The sequence below is a fragment of the Acartia tonsa genome, chromosome 13 (genome assembly GCF_053477335.1).
Source record: "Acartia tonsa isolate MP-2025a chromosome 13, ASM5347733v1, whole genome shotgun sequence".
NCBI classification, from domain to species: domain Eukaryota; kingdom Metazoa; phylum Arthropoda; class Copepoda; order Calanoida; family Acartiidae; genus Acartia; species Acartia tonsa.
Window position 1 is genome coordinate 34,066,471 of NC_137272.1, and position 22,679 is coordinate 34,089,149.

The following is a 22,679-nucleotide window of genomic DNA, read 5'->3' on the forward strand; positions in this document are numbered from 1 at the left end:
TCATGCTTTGGTAGCTTATAGAAAATAAAGGGGTTAAAATAATTACAGCGCTACTACACTTTCCCTCCCAATATACAAAAAATAGTAACTTATTAAAAACTAAAGGCTGCGCCCCTTGCATCTATTGTTCTTGTATACGAGAGGTTAGAAAATAGCTTAAACCCATCCACTGACTTAAATTTAAAAATAAAACAGCCTAAAACCATTCTAGGAAATTATCGAGACAACAGATCTATGGTATAGATGTATATACAGAAGACAACTACCTTCCTTTCTTTTTCAAAGACCTATTTCGTATGCTTCTAAATTATTTTCTCTTACCTAACTGTGTTAATATAAACGACACCATTTGTTGATTTTAAATGACCCAATAGAAGGCCGGGTTGCACAATGTGGTTGCGATTGGGAGATACAGTCATTTAACCCTTTCTCCCCTCTAGTGTTTTACTCTGATATCGAGACTTTAACGGATTATCAAAAAAAATACTTACTTCTTTTGCTTCTAAATATTTTTGCTACACTGCTTATAAACATAATTGTCCTTGTTGTATTATGTCAAAAAAATTGGCCCTAATTTTGGTCCATTTAATCCCTATTTTTCTACATATTATAATAAAAATCTCATAATCATTGTATTAAAATAAAACAAGGATGGTAATGTTGAATAATGGCAAAGCTTTAGGAACAAATAAGTTAAATGTAATAAATTCCCAAAAGGAAGGGTAGAGAGAGGGGGGCAATAGTAAAGAAGAGAGGAAAACGGGGGGGGGGGAAGAAGAGATGAAAAGGAAGAAAAAAGGGAAGGGGATATTTAAAAAGGAAAGAGCAAAAGATAAAAAGGCAAAATTGAAAAAGGAAAGATAAAAAAGGAGAAAGGAGAGAGGAAATTGGATAAAAGGAAAAGGAAAATGGGAAAAAAGGAAAGGGTGAAATGGAAAAAAGAAAGGGAGAAAAAGAAATTAGAAAAGGGAAGGGGAAACAGAATAGGGTAAACGGGAATTTTAGAAGACTATATAAAAAGAGAAAAAAATGATTAAAAGTGAAAATAAGAAGGAAGAAAATCAATAAAAAAAAGAGAGAAAAAAGATATAGGACAGCTCTACAGAAGCTGTGCAGCCTAAAGGGCGATAATTACCACGTAATTATCTTTATTATACAAAAATGCGGATAGGGGGGGGGGGGGGGGGTTTGATGCGGGTAGGGGGTCAGTTTGATATTAATTTTAAACATTACAGCGGAATTTTGAAGAAATGCACCTCAAGTTTACCATTTAAGCAGGGAAATGACAATACGTGATAAATCGATCCATCTTATGTCAGTTCTAATTTTGGTAGCTGGTAAATTTCAGAGAAGGGGGTCGAAAAGATTAATATACTCTTGATTGAACTCTCCTGAGTATTTTCAATTTCTTATCAAATGGCCAAAAGTTTTAAAGAAGGTGTAACTTTTTTTTTATGGCTAGCCGGTTCTTTTAGTAAGTAGTAGATGTAAAATTTTTCATAGAATTCAGATATGCAATCGGTTTTTTTGTAGACCTCTTATTTTTTAAGTAATTTAAGTTTTTAAAAAAAATAATTAAGTCGGTTTTAAGGTACTAAAACGCAACAAAATAAAAGAAGAAAATGGCCAGTAAGAACAAAAATAGTAAGATCTTTAATTCGACACCTTACTTTTAAAATTCTGTTGAGTAATTATTGAAAAAAATCTATTTTTTTAACCTCGGTTTAATAAAAACTTTAGACCTAAATATTTTCTCAAACAGACATAAAAAACATGGGTTCATATATACCTTTAGAATCAGAAAAATATTACGAATCCATTGTAAGCAAAATTGAAAAAAAGTAAAAAAATAAAAAAATATAAAAATGGCCAATTGTATTTTTTGTTCTGGCAACACTATCGTCTTCCCTTTTTTACTCCCTCTTTACCCCCTCTATACCCCCTTCCCATTTTTATACCCAATTCAAAAGTTAAGACGTTGCCTGTACAATATAATATGATATTTTCATATAATTCCTTTTATTGTAGTTTATATACTATATTGTAAACTTTTTTTTTCAATTTTGCTTACAATGGATTCGTAATATTTTTCTGATTCTAAAGGTATATATGAACCCATATTTTTTTACTTGTGAAATGATAAAATTGAGTTCAAAGTTTTTATTCTCGTGGGTTTAAAAAAATCGATTTTTTCAATAATTACCTGACAGAATTGAAAAAGTAAGGTGTCAAATTAAAGATCTTACTATTTTTGTTCATAATGGCCATTTTCTTTCTTTTTTTTGTTGCATTTTAGTACCTTAAAATCGACTTAATTTTTTTTTTTTAAACTTAAATTACTTAAAAAATAAGAGGTCTACAAAAAAACCCATTGCATATCTGAATTCTATGAAAAATTTTACATCTACTACTTACTAAAAGGACCGGCTAGCTATAAAAAAAAAAAGTTGATACAACTTCTTTTCAATGATATATAAAACCATATTATACCAATTTTAGAGGCTTTAACGCAAGAATATAAAAGTATCGTTTTGCTTTTACAATTTACCATCTTAAAACGGATACTACAAATTGATCAACATCCCCAATGATGATGAACCAAATTAACCCTTTCTATAGATTAAATAATTGGTTGAGCAGTTTGAAGTTTTGAACATAAAACAATGAAAATTATAAAAAAAAAATAGTTCTTAAAACACCGAATTAGGTCGCGGCTATATAAAACTTTGAGTACCAGTACAATTTAAAAGTCTAATGTCCCCTCCCTACCTTCCTATAAAAATTTAGCTATAAGCAGGGAGGGAGGGATGGGATATTGGACTGTAAATCAATCTTGTACCCAAACTATTATAGACACGTTATCTTATCCGATGGCTTATAAACTTTGTGAACTTTTATTAAAATTCATTTGTTGGTTTTAAATCATAAGTGGCCAACCTTTTGAACCAATAATTTAAAACTACAAATAGGGTAATTTTGCTCATTATCATTGTGGATACATATCTATTTCTTGTCTATTGTCTTATCTCTTAAGATCCCTGATTTATAAGACTGCAAAGTATCTAAAAACAACAATATGACAATTTTTCCCAAAAATTAACCCCATATCCTTAACTTAAAAACGGTAATGGTCTTGAACTTTAGTGTCAATTTTTCTAATAACTACCTAACAAGGATAACAACATACAATCTAGGGAGGGAGGGGGCATACACTTGTCCCCAAAATCTTATAATAAAGTTTTCTTATTTGTTGACTTAACACTTTTGGGGACTTTTATTCAATTATTTATTGGTTGGTTGATTAAGTTGAGTGTCCAAACGTTTCACAACTAATTTTAATCTAAACTGATGAATCATCATATGGGATGTACATCAATTTATCGGTCATTGTCTTATCCCTTTAGATCCCTGCAAGTTGCTAACAACTCGAGATGCTAAAATGATAAGTGCGTAACTTTGGGGCTTTAGTTATAAAATAACATGATATTGTCTAATTGTAATACGAATCACTATCTCGAATGTCTGAGACTGATAATTACTGACCATTTAATATAGAAGACTTTTGTCTTATCATAACAGGAATCTTTAGGCAAAGTTTCAAAACTATAGGACAACTTATATATTTATAGATTACCTACACTTTTAATAAGGAACCACGTACCTATCTATAAAGTAGTGTGTTTTACTTCCAACAAGCATCTACAACCCTTTAATACACCCCTAAATAACCAAAACTACATATTATTCTAAAATCTTGAAAGAAAAGACATTGCACGATAAATTGATGTACATTCCGCAATTTAGACAAACAAAATTACCACTTCTGTAGATTAAAGTTATTAGTTTGGATACAGCACAGTCAAGATTTGTTAAGAGTCCCTTAGAGTTTTTAAGTCATCAAAGTTTTAAAACTTTGGGTACCAGTGTATCTTCCGATGTCCCCTCCCTCCCGACGTTTTGCTATGCAAATATGAATTTATGCAGAAGAGAATGGACACCACATCAATGTAACAACTACTGCCATAAGACAATCCTAATTGATAATTGATAAAAGTCTCCAAAGTATTTATGCCAATGAATAAGATTACCTTGGGTACCAGTTCATCGCTCCTCCCTCTCGCGTTTTCCTATGCAGATGTGATAAATATATGCGGAAGAGAATGGACACCACATGTAACAACTACTGCTATAAGACAATCCTAATTGATACTTGATAAGAGTCCCCAAAGTATGTATGCCAACGAATAAGATAACGTAGTTATACAACCTTGGGTACTAGTCCAATATATGCGGAAGAGAATGGACACCACACCAATGTAACAACTACTGCTATAAGACAATCCTAATTTATTGACATTGTAGAACATCTCAACATAATGTGGAGACAGGGACATGTTTTATTAAATCTTATCAGAATAGCGTTGCAGGTATTGATATCGGATACTTGGATACTATGACAGGAAGATGTTTGTCTTGTGATGTATATCAATTTTTAGTCCATTGTCTTATCCTTTAAGATCCCTAGTTAAAACATACTAATTTTATATAATAGTTTTATATTTAGGCACAAAAATCGTTTAACAATTCTCCCCAATCTCTGGGTGTATGCATGTTCGTGTGTTAGGAATTATTTTAGGGAGGGAGAGAACTATGAAAGTTAAATTTATCTATAACATTTATTCTCTCTAATATTAACCAGCCACCTAATGCACTAAATAATACTTAAAGCCAAGTATGTTTAGCTTCATTTTTATGGATGTTATCATCCTTGTTTTAGTTCTTATCTGGCAACTACCCAGAAATATTGCATTAGATTTGCAATCTAGGCGTTAGAAACTTTTATAATGATACCAGGGACCTGCAGGGATAAGACAATGGTCAATTAAGAGAAGTACATCCCAAGTGTTGATAAATAAAATCAACACCTACTATTGATTTGATTTATTGGTTAAAAAGTTTGGATACTGCTAGTAAAAACCAACAAATCAAATTTTATTAAAAAGTACTCTGTTAGTGAGTAATAGCGTGTGATTATAGAACTTTAGGCACTATATTCATTACTAGCGGCTACGCCCCTAGAGGCCTCTAGTGGCACTTTAAATGTTTTTGTTTGTTAAAGTTTACGATAATTCTTTATGTTACGGATACCTCTTAATGTTACGTTGAAGTCTCCCAGATTTTAAGAAAATTTTCAAATTTTTTGTCATTTCTTTTGGGAGGGTGGTAGTACCCTCCCCCAAAATAGTTAAAAACCTTTCCAGGACATATGAGAATCTACCCTGTTAAGGAGAACCCGATCGGTTCAGCGGTTAGCGAGATCCTTCGGTACACACAGACAGACACACAGACAGACAAACATCCTGTTACTTTAGTATAAGGATACCAAAAAAGTATAACAACCTAACTGTATTTAAACGGTGGAAATATTATAGATAGACTGAATGACATTCGATAATAGTGGCCGTGGCTGACACATTTATGTTGATATAATAACAAAACAAAGATCTAACTGGGTAAAAGTTTATTATTTTATAAGATGCTTTAATTTTTGGAGTTATGATATACAAAAATCTTTATATGGCTACGACTATAGGGCATTACTTTTTACTATATAGACCTATATAGATTTATGGCTAGCCTCTAGGTTTATTTCGTCTATACGGCAAGTAATATAGTTTGCCATTACTGACTCCGTTCCGACCTTATGTCAAAATGGCCAAATTTCTTTGGTAATAGGATTTATTTTCTTGATATAATTAGCTGCACTACTAAAATATGTTGTCGTCCTTGTTATATTAAAATCATAAAATCTATCATTGACAGCGCATGTACTCTAGAAATAGGGTATGTCGAAAGTCGATCTTTTCTCTCTCTCTCTCTCTCTTTCTCTCTCTCTCTCTCCATTTTTTATTTTTTTAACTTTAAAACTAATTTTGGAAAAAATCTAATGGTCCTTGTTATATTAAAATTATAAATCCTATTATTAAAATGCAGTTTGTGCCATCGAAAAAAATCTTTGATTTTTGACTTTTTATAAAACAGCCAAAAAGTTTAATTTGAAGTTTATTTTTTACTTTATTTTTATATACTATTCTAATGGTTAATTGTAGTTAAAGAAAATTTAAACTCCATTTTTATAGCACAATTATTCTATAACTAAAGTATGTCCAACGGTCTGACCGACCTTTTGTAAACCACCGTCTATAAATTAAAAATAAATTCTTTTTACTGTGAAAGTACATATATCCTAAAAAACGCTAGCACAAACAAACGCCGGACAGACTAACAAACGTTTACATATTTTTTCTATGCTTTTTGGCAAGCGCTACTAATGGTCATAGTTATTCTTGTTTAACAATTAATTTGCTTTACTGTATAAACGTCGATTTTTAATTAGAAAGTGCAAAATATGATTTTAATCGAAAAAAGGGAATGCTAATCTTAAAATCTATTGTTTAATGATGATCATAACTGACTTTTAATCGACATAATTAAGTCGACAGTAAAAGTGGTCATAGCTGACATATTATCGATATAATATTATTCTAATCAAAACAATGGCGTGCGGTACCCCGTAGGGGGTGTTGATAAGTGTTAACACCCCCCCCCCTTTAATTTAAAATTTAGAAGTAATACCTTCACCTCTTTCATCCCCCAAGTGGTATACACTCCACTGTATGAAATTTCCAGGTTATGTTGATTTAATAAGAACAAAAATTTTTTTCCATAAAAAATGACTGTTTCCGAGATATTAATCAGAAACCTTTGATAGAAATTAATTGATCATGATCAAACTTATAAAGAACCAGGGATATAGAGAGGGATCTACGCGTGATTGGCTAATTCAAGATTGATGCTGTTGCTAAAAAAAACAGGGATCTGAAGAGATAATACAATGGCCGATAAATTTATGTGCATCCCCAATGATGATACACAAAATAACCCCTTCTGTAGATTACAATAAGTGGTTGAAACGTTTGGACACTCATCTTATTGAACCAACCAATCAAAATTGAATAAAAGACCCAAAAATGGTTAAGCTAACGAATATGAAAACGTTACTAAAAAACAGCCCAATGTCTTCTGCCTCACTGGGCATAATCGTATTAGAATATAATGAATCATAATGCCATTGAACTAATGCTATGTCGATAATATGTCAGCCAAATTAATTTATAATGTTGTTTGTTGGTTTTAACCACGAAGAAAACATCAGGTAAACCAACTAATATTTCTAATATTATAGCTTATTGTTCTTTTTCTCTTGGGCCGTGTTAAATATATTTATTTTAATTGCTAATGATCAACTTTATAAAAGACTAACAATCTATATTAATAACAAAATTTTTTTAGTGGCGAAGCTACTATATTACTTACTTGTTGCTTACCCCCTAGCCTATAGGAGAGTACAGGAAAATGTTCTAGCCCTCCTTCCACCCAGATAGTTATAAAGCTTCTCAAAAAATTAAAGCCCATCCGGACTAATAATTTCCGAGATCTTAAGCTTCATAAAAAACTCACTTATTTATATTTAGGATTATTCATTGACTAGTCCTAGACTATCTCTCATTTATCTATCCCTGCAAACATGAATTTCGGGGATAGAACCTCTAAAGGAAAACCATTCCTCTAATCAATTCAAGTTTCCAGTTTTATAATTTTATTAATTTGAAAATACAAGTTTCATTGACTGCCAAAAAAACAATATTTTTTATTTAATTTGAAATTACTAATTTAATTCATTTAAAATAATTTAACAATTCATGATACAGATTTTTACATAGTTTTTTTCACATTATTCAGCTAAATGGATAGATAAATGGAAAGTTAATAAATAGATAGTGAGATGGATATATAGAAAGATAGAAATATTGATTGTATAGATAATTATATAGATAAATAGATAGACGATAGATAGGTAGATATATGGATATATACATTGCATAGATAGATAAATAGATTAATGGATATATAGATGAATAGATAGATGGACAGATAGAAGGAAAGATAAATGTATTTATAGACAGATAGATAGATGGATAGATAATTGGATAAATATATAGAGGGATAAATTAAAAGATAGATTCAAAAATGATTGGCTATTTAGAAAGATAGATTTGGAGGGATGGTTCAAAAGATAATAGATAGATCGACAAAAAACATTTTATACTGTGTCAACTCAACATTTCCAAATTTAGCTTAGTATCTCCTACAAATGGATATAGAATACATGGATATTGTGACTGATTCTTGCATACCCTGATAAAATGTTTCTTTTAGCTGGCTGTTATAATATACCCCCTTTTGGATTTACCCCCGCCCCTGATCATGGGAGAACATTTTGACCAATATCTGAGGACTTTACCCTGGTACATTAAAAAATTAATTCTGAAGCTTCTCCACACTAAAATGAGACATTAACCATACGAATTCCGTATGTCCAGATGTTTCTATAGTATGGAAAGGTTCAGAAAGTAGTATAAGTGTAAGACAATTTCTCGTATCATGAAAATTAGCAACCTAAATTTGTGAAAAATATTCCCCTATCACAATATCCACGAATTGTATATACAATATTTTAGAACATGATTCTCCTGATATCTGAATGTCTTGTTCAACAGATAAAAATAACAAAACATAATGACGCAAGAGAAAAAATATATTCGGTGTCCATTTAAAAATCCCCCAAATAAAATACATTTGAATAGCTAACATTCAATACACTAGTCCCCAAAGTTTTAAATTTACGTTTTCTTCTTCGTTGGCTTAAAAACTTTGGGGACTTTTGTTGAATATTGATTGGTTGGTTGAGTGATTTAACGATTCCACCACTAATTTTAATGAACTGAACAGGTAATTTTGCGTAACATTATTGGGGAGGTTGTTGGCAAAATTCATTTCCTAACATTTTACTGCTTTTGAAAAACATAAAAAAGTGTTAGTTTAAGAAAGGTATATCAGGCAACCTGAAAACATAAAAAAAATCAGCAAAAACAAGATAATATCTTCAAATTGAAATTTTAATATCAATTTTTAATTTTACTGATATTTAAATTGCTTTAAAATAATAACAGTATCTATTTTTATAACAGCGAATATACTCTATAGTACGGGTAGTTACTTGGTTTATCAGTCAGTAAGACCTTAATAGCTTAAAACCACCAAAGGAACAATACCCTGTACTAATTTAACGTTAATATGCAATAGCCGATAAATTGATGTACCTCGCCAATGGTTGATATGAAAAATTACCCCTTCTGTAGATTAACCTTAGCAGTAGAAACGTATGGATAATCAACTTAAGAAGCAACCCATCCAAATTCACTAATGTCCCCAAAGTTGTTAATCCAACGAATAAGAAAACTTTGAAATAAAACTTTGGGGACTAGTGTAATAAACAGTTCATTGTCCCCTCTATATCTGTTTAATATGTCTGGCTTTGATATATCCGAAAAATATTAGTGAGAAGAAAGGGTGTAGATTATTTATTTCAAACTAGCGACTACGCCCCCTAGAGGCCTCTAGGGCACTTGAGGAGAGGGGAGTTGAATTTGATAACCCAATTTCTTATTTTAGATTTTAAAAGAAAAAGAAAAAAAATTTTGAGAGTATTTTTCATTTTTTTGGGGGGTTGAGGGAGTCCCACCTCCTAAAAAAATAGTTATAAACCTTCCCGGGACCTATGAAAAGCTATCCTGTTAAAGAGAACCCGATCGTTTCAGCGGTTAGCGAGATTTTTCGGTACAAACACACAGACAAAGAAACATCCTGTTACTTTAGTATAAGGATAGTTCTTTTAGCGTCAGCTAGCTTGTCAAGAAGTTAAGAAAGATTCTTTCTCGTATTCATTCGAATCCGGTGGATAGGAACCGGTTTTCATCCATACGAAAGAACTATGTCTAGCATCGTATTATATCCAGCTTTCTACGAATATAAAAATGTACAATCATAAGATTAAAACCAGTTTTTTTAGCCCGTGTCTTCAGCACCTCGGGGTTAAAAAACTGGTTTTAATCTTATGATTGTACATTTTTATATCCGCGGAAAGCTGTTTATAATACGATGCGAGAAATAACTATTAAAATAATTTGTTTTATCTTGGAAACGACGTTTTAAAACAACATTTACTCTTCTTCAGGGAGGGATGGAAATTTGGAACGAAAATTTCACTGGAACCCAAAGTGTAGTAAACACGTTTTCTTAATCGTTGGCTCAAAACTTTGGGTACTTTTGTTATATTTAGATTGGTTTGTACTGAAATATTTCCAACCAATAAATAAATCTACAGAATAGTTTTATGTATATGATCATTGGGCATGTATATCATTTTATAGTTCATTGTCTTATCCCTGAAAGTTCCTGCTCTTTACATACATCTTTTTGAAAAAGGATAAAAACTAGAAAATTTAAATCCTACGAAACAAAGTAATTTGATGTTTGTTTGTCTTCAAAAATCTTAAAACAACTTTATATAAATAGGTCACCAATTTTAAGAAAACCTTTTTAATTGTCTGTCCGTATTAGCCCCGCTGGACAATAACCTTTAGTGGCTTTTCTAAACCTTACTTAAATTAACCTAACCTAAAAAAAAGTATAAAACTAACTTTTTTTCATAAATTTTATTTATTTTTCTTGTAACAATTATAAATACTATTTTATGAGAAATTTTTCGAAGATTTGTTGAAAAAGTTTTGAAGATTTTTTCTCAAAAGTTTTTGTCTCGTCTAGCTTTCCCATAATAAATGACTTTGCGGATTGTTGTACGCATTACTTTTTTCTTCTTTGTATATTGTCTGCTTTTTCAGGGATCTAAAGGGATAAGACAATGGCCGATGAATTGATGTACATTCCCAATGATGATACACAAAATTAACAATGCTGTAGATTAGAACACTCAAATCAATGAACCAGTTACTCAAAATTCAATAAAAGTCCCCAAAGTTCAAAGTCAACGAATAAGAAAACATTATTATTCTAACTTTGGGGACTGGTGTAATAAATAGCCCATTGCCCCCCCCTTCCTGATACATTGTCTGCTTTTAAAAAGAAAGAAAAAACAAGGATGACAACATACATTATATCGTGTAAGAAGTAAGATGTTTGTGCATTATGTCTTTTAAAATCTTTTAAAAGGCTATTCTGTTATAAAAGGAGTAAGGTTTTTTGTTTGTTCTCGGTAACCAGTGAACCGATTGAGTTTTTCAGGATGGCTTTAAGAGATTTATTTAGTTAACTTAAGCATTGAAAAAGCTTCGTTTTAAAAACCATCTGATTCTGTTTTTCGTAAAAGGTCAATTAATTGGCAAACATAAGCTAATATTTTTAACAGATTACGATATGGAAGGAAGTGGGATTTTGGAAAACTTTAATTTGGAACTTTATATTAATACTAGCGGCTGCGCCCGTAGTATCTAGGAGAAATGTACTCTAAAGAGAAGGAAAGGACATAAAATAAAAATAAAATAGACTAAAACCATCTTGGAACCAATGTAATGCTTATCTAAAATAGAGAAGTCTTTCGGTTCAGTGGTTATCGAAATCTTAAGCTACAAACAAAATACTTTTATAATAGGATATTTATAATGTCTTTCATTATACATTAAAAAATGATTAAAAAATATATTATTGTAACACTTTTAATTTTGTAAATAACTTGCTATTATGCAATATTTAAAAAGTTGTTGAATTTAGTGGTTAAAACGCTTGGACTCTCAACAAAATAAATCAAACAATCAAAATTCATAAAAGTCCCCAAAGTTGTTAAGCCTACGAATAAGAAAACGTCAATATAAAACTTTGGGGACTAGTGTAATAAACAGCCCTCTGTCCCCTCTTTCTCTGTTTGAAACTACTAGTTTTCATGAATGATAAGATGATCATTTCTTAAGTTGATTTTTAGCTAAACTTAGCAATAGATTTTTAGTCCATAAAATCATCCAGTGTGCTGTCATTCTACTCTATAATTAATTTTAGAAACAGCTTCTAGTCGTCGCCGGGAGGGAGGGGATACTGGACAAAAAAATATTTTCTGGTACCCAAACATTTTTAAACTCGTTAAAAACGTTTGATTCTCTTATTAAATCTTAGTTGATTGGTACTAACTATATGTGTCAAATATTTTCAACAAAAGGGGTAATTTTGTTTTACTATAATTGTTGGTTTACATCACACCATTTCTTCGTCCATTGGCTTATCCCTTAAGATCCATGATCAATAGCAATTGAAATACTCAGGGTGACATAGAACAATAATTGAATAATTTACACCCTTTTTCACATAATAATTTAGAGGAGGGGGGGGGGTCTTGATTCATTTGTAGTACATAGTCCTATCCCTTTTCCCTGAATATTACGTCTTACAAATACATATTTATACAATACAGTAAATATTTTTTGTATGGCTACTAAACCGATTAATTTCCGCTGGATTAGAACCGGTTCTCGGCCACAAATTAAAAAAATAATAATGCATATAAATCCCCCAAAGCTTTATTAAAAAGTGAAATTTCAGGGGTGGTTGTAACCCTTATCCCCCCTCCTAATACATGACCTTCTCTATGAATCATTTCACCTATATCTTTCATTTAACGCAGTTTCAATAATGACATTTTCAGCAAGACTGAAATACCAAAAATGTCATAATTTGCTGTTTCGTTTGCAATACTTGCTTAACAAGGCATAATGTATAATTTATAATCCGGTTTATAGAAGGAAAAAAAGAAAGAATAATTGTTTCCATAATATTACACATTTGTATGTCCAGTAATTTCTCGTTAATGGCTTGACTGGACGTTTGGTATTTTCCAGGATGGTTTAAGGCTATTTGAGTTAAATTTCAGTACTCCCCCGACCCGCAAATAATCAAACTCTATGTTTTAACTTGCATTTTTTGATAATCAAACATTACTTTAATTGGACAAAAAGTTATGGGCAAATACTTGCAAATATAGCGAGCAAATTAGCGCATGCTAATGTTAAACAAACTACATTTTACGAACAATGATAGCGATCTAGTCTAGGACTATAAATTGATTTTAAACTTTTTTTTGCAAAATGATTGTATTCATATTTTAGTAGGGTGCTTGTTTTGGATTTTTTTAATCGAGCATTTTTTTCATAAAGTTGTTTTAAGATTTTTACACGGAGACCTAGAAAAATGTTTTATTGGAAGATTTGTTTATCTAAATGTTTTTTAGTTTTAGTTAAAAAACATTAAAAACATTGAAAACATTAAAAAACGTTTTAAAAATACGTTGAGAACCTAATTTTCATTTTTTAAAATACGTGTAAACATTAAATCTAAAAACAAAGTGAAAACATTGGAAAACTAATAAAACCTAATCTTCATGGGAATCGCCTAAAATTTCTAATGCTTGTAAAAAAGTTAAAAGTTCCACAAAAAAAAATATTGATAATATTTAACCCAAGGATAAAAAGGAAGGGCCAGTTGGTGTTGTTGTAACAATTTGTGATTATTTGATATTACGATTCACATTAGGAAATGAGGGAAAACAGACTCTAATTTAGTACACACTATATCAAATTCCCAACTATAATTCTTACAATTAAAATAATGCATAGATTTACAGGGATATATGGGAGAGGACAGGGAACCAAAAAAATCTCTCCTGAATAATATTCTATACTATAGATATTGGGGGTGTGAAGGGTCGTAGATTTATCACAGTGTAAGTTATAAATATTTTTTTTAAATTTAATAGGATAATTTAATCTATGGTTAGGTTAAAATGACTAATATATTTTGACGGATTTATAAAATTGGGTTATTTTATTCTATGGTCAATTTATATTTAAAACGTGGAGGTTTAATAGTTATTTCTCGCATCGTATTATTATTATAAACGGCTTTCCGCGGATATAGAAAGTACAATTATGAGATTAAAACTAGTTTTTTTAGCCCCGAGGTGCCGAAGGCACCGGCTAAAAAATTGGTTTTATTCTTATGATTGTACATTACTATATTCGTAGAAAGCTGGATATAATACGATGCTACACATAGTTTTTTCGTATGGATGAGAACCGGTTCCTATCCACCGGATTCGAATGAATACGAGAAATTGTTTTAAACCTTTCCCTGGACCTTTGAGAAGCAGACAGACAGACATCCTGTTACTTTTTGCAACGAGTTACATATTTTTGCTGTGCTTATATTGGACATAGATCTATCAAAGAACGTGTCCTAACTTTTGTTATTTCTTTTTAACCCATTTGTGACGAGCTCCCAAAGTTTTGATTCAATGGGGTTCGACAAAATAGATTTTTCCAATTATTACTCAACAGAATTCAAAAAGTAAGGTGTCAAATTAAAGATCTTACTATTTTTCGTCATAATGTTAATTTTCTTCTCCTTTGTTGCGTTTTAACACTTTAAACCAAACTAATTTTTTTTTTAAATTAAATTACTTGAAAAATTGAAAAATTAGAGGTTTAGAAAAAAACGATTACATATCTAAATTCTATGGACCATTTTACATCTACTACTTACTAAAAGCACCGACTAGCTATTATAAAAAAAAATCACAAAAATTAGGACAGGTTCTTTACCGTTCCCATTCTCCCTATTATAAGTAGCATGTACTAATATTCAATTTTTGCAATTTTTATTTTTTTGAGGTAAAATAGGCAAAATAATAAGTACGTATTCAAGGCCGAGTTTTCGTACATTTGCAGACTTTCAGGGATCTAAAGGGATAAGACAACGGACGATAAATTAATGTACATCCCTAATGATGATACACAAAATTACCCCTTCTGCACATTACAATTAGTGGTTAAACGTTTGAACACTCAACTAAATGAACAAACCAATCAAAATTTAATAATAGTCCGCACAGTTGTTGGATTAACTTGTTGAATAAGAAAACGTTATCATAAAACTTTGGGGACCTTTGTAATAAACAGCCCATTGTCCCTTATCTAACTGACTACGATACCCTATTAAAATAAAAGTTGACACTTGTGATATCATTGTTTTTTGTCGGCTAACCGTACTTTAATGGGAGGTAGGGGACAATGGACTGTAAATTACACTGGTACCCAAACTTTGCTAACAAATATTTCTGATCCGTTGGCTCAAAAGCTTGAATTTTAATTGGTTGGCATCAAACTAGCTGTGTCTAAACTGTTCAACCAATTATTTTAATCTACAGAATGAAAAATTTTGATTATAGTACTATCTAAGGATTTAAATTATGGAAAAATTTAGACAAAACTACACATGGCTAAACAAAAACTTTGGATATCATTATAATTTACAGTCCAATTTCCACTCCCTCCTATTCATAATAAACAAAATCTTACCTCTTCAACATGTTCTTTAAGATCACTGAGACTGAGATTATATATGATATTCCTGGCTCCCACGAGCACAGATCCCTCGTCCTCCCGCAGGATCTTAAAATAGTCCCGGTGGGTCTCGTTACCCCTGCAGGGTTAGGTAAAGGTTAAAATTGGCATTTTTTGTAACGAAATTACTATTTTACATACGAGCTAAGCATTCGAAGGAGTAATAAAAGTAGAAAAATATCCTAAAACCAAACTTATACATAAGTATTAAATAGCCTAAACCCACCCAGATACCTGTAAAAAGCTTCCATAAAATGAGAACTCTTAAGCTACAGATCATAAATAACCTTTCTACTTTATAAAAAAAAGAATAGGTGAGGTCATAATTAATTAAGTCAGTATTAAAGAGTATTTAGGAATGTCAAAATAGTCCTATTCATTTAAACTTTGTTTGAAGCTTACTCTAACATGCCTTTTGAGTGATCTATTGTAACACATACAAATATTTGAATATTTCTTTTGATTTAATATCTTAGGGCATTAATATTTAACAACAAAAAATTTTAGATAAATTTTATACAAAATGAATCTGAAATCTTCAAATTTTCTTCAATTAAGTTTTTAGTAATTGTAAAATAATTCAGGGAACTAAAGAGATAAGAACTCCCCAATGATGATACTCAAAATTATACACTCTATAGATTACAATTACTGGTCGAAACGTTTGGACACTGAACTTCATGAACCAACCAATCAAAATGCAATCAAAGTACTCAAAGATATTAAGCCAACAAATAAGAAAACGTTATTATAAAACTTGAGGGACTAGTATAATAAACAATCCAATGTCCCCTCCCTCCCTGTAAATACTCTATAAAATTCTTTCACACTTCGATAAATTCTTTCTTGCTTTCTAGATTTTAGTAACGAAGCTGTTATATAATTAGTATTTGTATGTTGGTAAGTACGTTTGCAAGAGTGATATGATTTACTTCGTAATTTATTATTCATTATAAAATGTCTAACATGTGTTTTTTCCACAATAGACAAGGCAAACCAGGGATCTAAAGAGATGAGACAATGGCAGATAAATTGATGTACATCCCTGATGATAATACAAAAAATTACCCCTTCTGTAGATTTAAATTAGTGGTCGAAATGATTTAGCATTCAACTTAATGCATGAACCAATCAAAATTGACTCAAGTCCCCAAAGTTGTAAGTATACGAATAAAAAAAAAAAAACTTTATTATAAAACATAGGGGACTAGTGAAATAAACAGATATTGTCCCCTCTCTCTATGGAAGTTAACAGTATAGTTATTAAATGGAGCGTAGTCACTCTAAAATCTCGAGGCAGTCAGATCAAAATCTACTATATAAGTTTGAAAATATGGCACATTTGCTTTTTAGTTAAATATATTTGACAACAGATAAAAACATTATTTTTTTACATTACTCAAGTTTTAATACTTTTGATCATTTTGAAACGTTTATTGTATAAAAAATTGTGCTTGAATAATTTCATCTAATGCTTTTTTTGACAGTCATCCTTGTTTTTTATAACATTCAAAATATTGCTAGCTTGTTATTGCCGCACTACTTTTGGATGTTGTCGTCCTTGTTTATTTAATCTTCAATGCAGTTTCGTCTTGTTTGTCTCATAAATTTAATTGTCAATCTTTAATCTTTATCCGGCAGGAAGGGAGGGAGGAGACAATGGCAGATAAATTAATCTTCACCCTAATCCTGCTACTAGTACCAAGGCACATACATTTGACAATGGAGTTTTTGGGGGTGTATTAGTTTATCATCCATTGTCTTATTGCTAGAATTTTTTACTTTTCTTGTCAATTAAAAGAATTTTAAAAATTAAATTTAATCTTTTTTACATTTGTTCTGTTTTTATAAACTTTATTTGCAATTTTTAAAATAATATGAAGGTCGAATTAATTAACTTTATAACAGTACTAAAGAAATTAAAAGTCTGTTTAAGTAAAACTTAAAATCTATAAAACGGCTAGAAAATAGAAAAACAAATATTATTCTTTAAAATATATTTCCAATAAAATCCTTTCCAGAATATTTAGCTTCGAAACCGATCAATATCTGCTTGATTAGAGCCGATTTTCATCCAAACTGAAAATTCATGTATAGCATCGTATTACAGACAATTTGGCACGAATATTTAAATAAATAAAACAATAAAAATAACATCAGTTTTGTTAGCCAGTGTCTTGGGTCCCTCAGGCTATCAAAACTGGTTTTAATCTTTTGTTTTTTTAATATCCGCGGAAAGCTGTCTATAATAATATTTATAACATAACAATATAGAAAAAAAAATATTATTTATCATCTATTCTGCTATCCCCCTGCTACTAAATTGCATAAAATAATGACCAATATTAAAAGGTGGCATTTTGATGCCAAATCCTTTTACACAAAAAAAAAGATTGCAGAAAAAACGATGGTCTGCATTTTCCTAGAATTTTACTGCAATTTTCCAGGGATTCAAAGGTATAAACCAATGGCAGATAAATTGATGTACATCCTCAATGATGATACACAAAATTGCCCTTTATGTAGATTCAACTTAGTGGTTGAAACGTTTTAACACTCAACTTAATAAGCAAACCACTTAAAACTCACTTAAGTTGATAAGCCAACGAATAAGAAAAGGTTATCATAAAACTTCGGGACTGGTGTAACAAACAGTCCATTGTCTCCTCTCTCTCTGACAATTTTCAGCAATTTCCCTCGTAATAAAAGTGGACCTTTGACTTTTTTTATAAAACGTGTTTGTGATCCTTTTTTAGGTTAGGTAAGGAAAAGTAAGGTTTTTAGAGCCCCGAAAGGTTAAAATACTAGGCAATTGAGCTATATCCTAGTAGTAAGTAGTAAGTTTTTTTTGTCTGTAGCGAAGGATCTCGCTAATTGCTGAACCGATATGATTCTCCTTTAGAATGAAGCTTATTATAATCTTTAAGTTTTTTTTAGGGGGGGGGGTCGTCCATTAGAGGGTTGAATGATCTTTACTCAATGTTCACTTTTAGGGATTTTTAGGCATTGGAAGAAAAAAATGAGACAGTGATATTTTAGTATTTTACTACAGGAAAAGTTTGAGAACAATAGTTTTGAAAAGTTAAAGAAGTGGACATTAATTTAAGCATTATAATTTAAAGAAGTTTTCTTTTACTTAATGTATCTTAATTAAAAACATTTATATTAAAAGATTTTTTTCTGTGTGATTTTTTAACATCCCTATTTTAAATCCAGTTTTATTTAACTTTATTTTTTTTGGAAGATTTTTATCTTCAATTTTATATTGAATTATCTTTCAGTAATTTGATGAAATTACTCGATTTTTATTAAAATTTGAATTTGTAAAACAAATCTTCTAAAAAAAGTTTAATCTATCAGAAGAAAAAAAACTAACCTACGTAAAAAAGACTTAAAAATTTCCATCTGAACAACTGTATCGAAAAAGTAACATGTCAGCCTATGACCACATTTTGATTTAATTCTGTCGATTTGAAACTTTAATATGGCAAACTGTTTCTATTTTTTTTCCAAGGAATTTTATGATATTAAATCCAAAAGTAAACGAATATTTTGTCTTAATTATAGGTATCGTTGCTTTCACCTTAAGTTCATGTTGAGCAATGAACTCTCCTCCCTTTTTTAAAAATAAAAAAAAGTAGAGGGAAGGGCAGTTATTTTTTCTCATATGCCTAAAATCAGTACCCATTGTACGATGTAAAGTAATAAACAAATTAAAAACTTATTACCTTTCAATTTATTTTAAAGATAATGGCAGATATCAGTACTTTGTGTAAAAGCCCCTGATAACCAAAACAGAAAATTAAGAGGCAAAATAAATATCTCCAGATAAAATATCACTGTTTTTATCTTTAACTTATAAAACGTATTTAGATCTTTATCAGTCTTTAATCTTATTTTCTTCAGAAAATTTGTCAATTAAAGACAATTTTAAGACAAAACAAATTTACAAAATATTTTCATTTTAGATTTAATTGACCGTTTTTTTAAAGGACGTAATTAATTTTAAAATACTTTAATTCTTTTAACTTTTTTCCATTATGGCTTCACAACCGATTAATATCCGCTGGATAAGAACTGCATCTTAGCCATACTGAAAAATCATATTTAGCATTGTGCTACAGACTATATTTCACGAATTTTAAAATAGAAAAAAAACTGGTTTTAATCTTATAATTTTCATTTTAATATTCGCGGAAAGCTTTCTATGAAACAATACAATAATAACTCTTGTTATTATAGGGTGCGCCTCTAACACTAAGGGGCTATGTTAAAGGGAATTGGTGGGACAGAAAAATGTTCTGAAACCATCCCGAGACTTCAATCTTAAAGTACTAGTCATAACCCTCCAAGGACCTATTTCCTAGAATGAAGAACTCGATCGATTCAATGTATTAATCTTTAAGTTTCACTTGTATGGATGTTATCATACTTGTCACTATATTTTTTTTCACTTAAAGGAAAAAATGCTCAATTTTTTTGCAAAAATCTTCGAAACTTTTTTTTAAAATGCCAATTTTAATAAAAACCTAAATATGGGAACTTCTGTGTCTAAATAATTCTTCACTGTGAAACCAGTTTCTGGGGATAGAAAATTAAAACAATTCACTAGGCCAAACAGGCTTAAAGCCACTGCTATAATTGCCACTTTATGAATCATGATTGCAATTTTTTTTTCACCGTTTTTTATAATTTTTCTTGTTTAGCAATTGTTATGTTATCATATTTTTTTAGCTTTTTAATATTTTTCACTTGATAACATTTTAATTTTGTTTTATTTTCACTTTAAGTCACTTACATTATTAAAATTTATAAAATTTCACTAATGTTTTATCAAAAAAATGATAAAAAAATCACGCGAATACGCTGTGTAGGTGATCGTGAAGTTACAAAAGTTGTAACGCTACTAAAATATAGATTACTATACACACACACACACACACACACAAAATTACGCTGGACATTCAGAGTGGACATACCGACATACATACAGACCCGTCGGCACCTGTAGGGGGAGAGATAGAACGAATAGGAGAGAGAGAGAGAGAGAGAGAGAGAGAGAGAGAGAGAGAGAGAGAGAGAGAGAGAGAGAGAGAGAAACATAAGACTTTAAAACTAAAGCAGTAGCCACAAAGCGCGAAAAATCGCCGCGCACACCAACCGGGCGCCTCGCACCGTCCGTCCGTCAACACTTGCCACTTACGCTTATGACGTACTTTTGGCATCGAGACGCATATGCATTACTTACTTTAGGATTATTATTACATTTGTACTGCTCGCTGTTGTTTTAAGGTGCACGCACGAACACACACAAACGCGCGCGCGCCCGCAATGCTGTTGCTTTCTTTGCTCATGATGCTAGTAAAACCAGAAAGAATTTTATTACCTAACCCTTTCTTCATTTATTTATGTAGCGCAACTTCTCTACGTCAATTCTATTTATACGTCTGTTATTTCAAAATCTTCTTTAATAAAGTAGTAAGCTTTTTTTTGTCTGTAGTGAAGGATCTTGCTAACCACACTGAATAGATATGGTTCTCCTTTCTAGTGAAGCTTCTTATGAGTCCAGGGAAGATTTTAAAACTTAATAAAATTCCCCAAAAATTAATACATAGTTACTTTTCTTTTTAAAACTCAAATTGATGATTGGTTGGAGGTCGGCTTTTCCCCCCTCCCACCTTATGTGCCCCTACAGGCTTTTGACACTCTACAAGTGTTAATGATCGTTTGTCCTACTTTGCTTTTATGGATGTTGTCATCCTTGTTTTACTTTCTACAAAGTATTAATAATACTAGATTTAAATTTAGCAATGTGTTGCGGACTTCAAATAAATTGGGCCATTTTCCTTTAAACTGAGAGTGAAACAACTTCCCCCTCTTCATTTTTTTTTATTTATTTATCAATTGACATTTTATCAACAGGGCTCAAAAACTTTTTTTAAATTTGATTGGTTGGTTTAATCTATAAAAGGGTTAATTTGTCTATCATCATTGGGGATGTAAATCAATAAGATATCTGTCTATTTGAAATAAAGATGTATTTGATTGAATGGGGGGGGGGGGGCATGTATTGTATATGGCCCACCATTAAATCAGAGGGATTCTACCATAGAATTAAGATCGTCGTTTATGCTTAACTAAGTTTTATATCTTTTATCTTTCTTTCTTGCTGTCTGCTCTCTCTCTCTCTCTCTCTCTCTCTCTCTCTCTCTCTCTCTCTCTCTCTCTCTCTCTCTCTCTCTCTCCTCTCTCTCTCTCTCTCTCTCTCTCTCTCTTTCTCATCTAACTCTTTCTCTCGTTCTCTCTCTCTCTCTCTCTCTCTCTCTCTCTCTCTCTCTCTCTCTCTCTCTCTCTCTTTCTCTCTCTTTCTCTCTCTCTCTCTCTTTTTCTCTTTCTCATCTATCTCTCTTACCCTTGTTTTAATAATCTATAATACAAAGTAGAACCATGTCTGTCTGTCTGTCTGTTTGTTTGTTTGTTTATTTGTTTGTACCGAAGGATCTCGCTAACCGCTAAACCGATTTGGTTCTTCTTTACATTGAAGCTTTTTATAGGTCCCGGGAAGGCTTATAACTATTTAGTGCCCCTAAAGGCCTTTAAGGCGAAGCCGCTAGCTATTTTATAAAGAAAAAGGATCTCTGTCTGTCTATCTGTCTGTGTGTACCTAAGGATCTCTCTAACCGCTGAACCGATATAGTTCTCCTTTACATTGAAGCTTTTTACTGGTTAAGGGAAGTTGTTTTACTATTTAAACTCATGTTAAAATGTTGGGGGGGGGGGGGAGGGTCGAGTTTTCTCCATCCAACCTTAATTGCCTTTTGAGGCTTCTAGGGGCGTAGCTGCTAGTGATTATTAAAGTACATATTGGTTTTTTACTTCATCGATATTATTATTTATTCATATTTTCGATAAATCATTTTTGATTTATTAGCTTAGTTAATATCATATCAAAATTCATCATATGTTGATGTTTATGAAATCCAACAAAAATATATTTGAAGAAATTTTTTTCTAAATTAATTCATGCTAATCAGTTTGGCATGTTAGAATAGACCTATCGATTTAAAACTTGATTCTTTAAAATAAGATATGCCATTAAAGGCATGGTTCTGACGCTTGGATGTTGAACCAGATTTGCATGTACTCTATTAAAGTGATACTCCCAGCTGGCTAAATTACCCCATCCCTTCCCCTCCTGAAGGGAGAACTAACTGACCAATAAATCAGGTCCATATTGGCAACCCAAATTGACGATAAATTTTCCCCTGTCAATATATCCAAGTAATTATACAGCATGACCCTCGAAAAAGTATT

The 22,679-nt window shown here is 31.2% G+C and overlaps 1 protein-coding gene across 1 annotated transcript in view; it reads right to left on the minus strand.

Moving 5' to 3' along the window:
- Nucleotides 1-20,272, minus strand: part of LOC145334954 (semaphorin-1A-like) — a 197,579-nt gene extending 177,307 nt beyond the window's left edge. The window contains exons 1-2 of the mRNA XM_080180594.1: nt 19,895-20,272; nt 15,321-15,444 (exon numbers count right to left, since the gene is read on the minus strand). Of these exons, the coding sequence (XP_080036720.1) occupies nt 15,321-15,444; nt 19,895-20,025 (255 nt within the window). The 5' untranslated portion in view covers nt 20,026-20,272. The remainder of the gene's footprint in view (nt 1-15,320; nt 15,445-19,894) is intronic.
- Nucleotides 20,273-22,679: the final 2,407 nt, after the last annotated feature.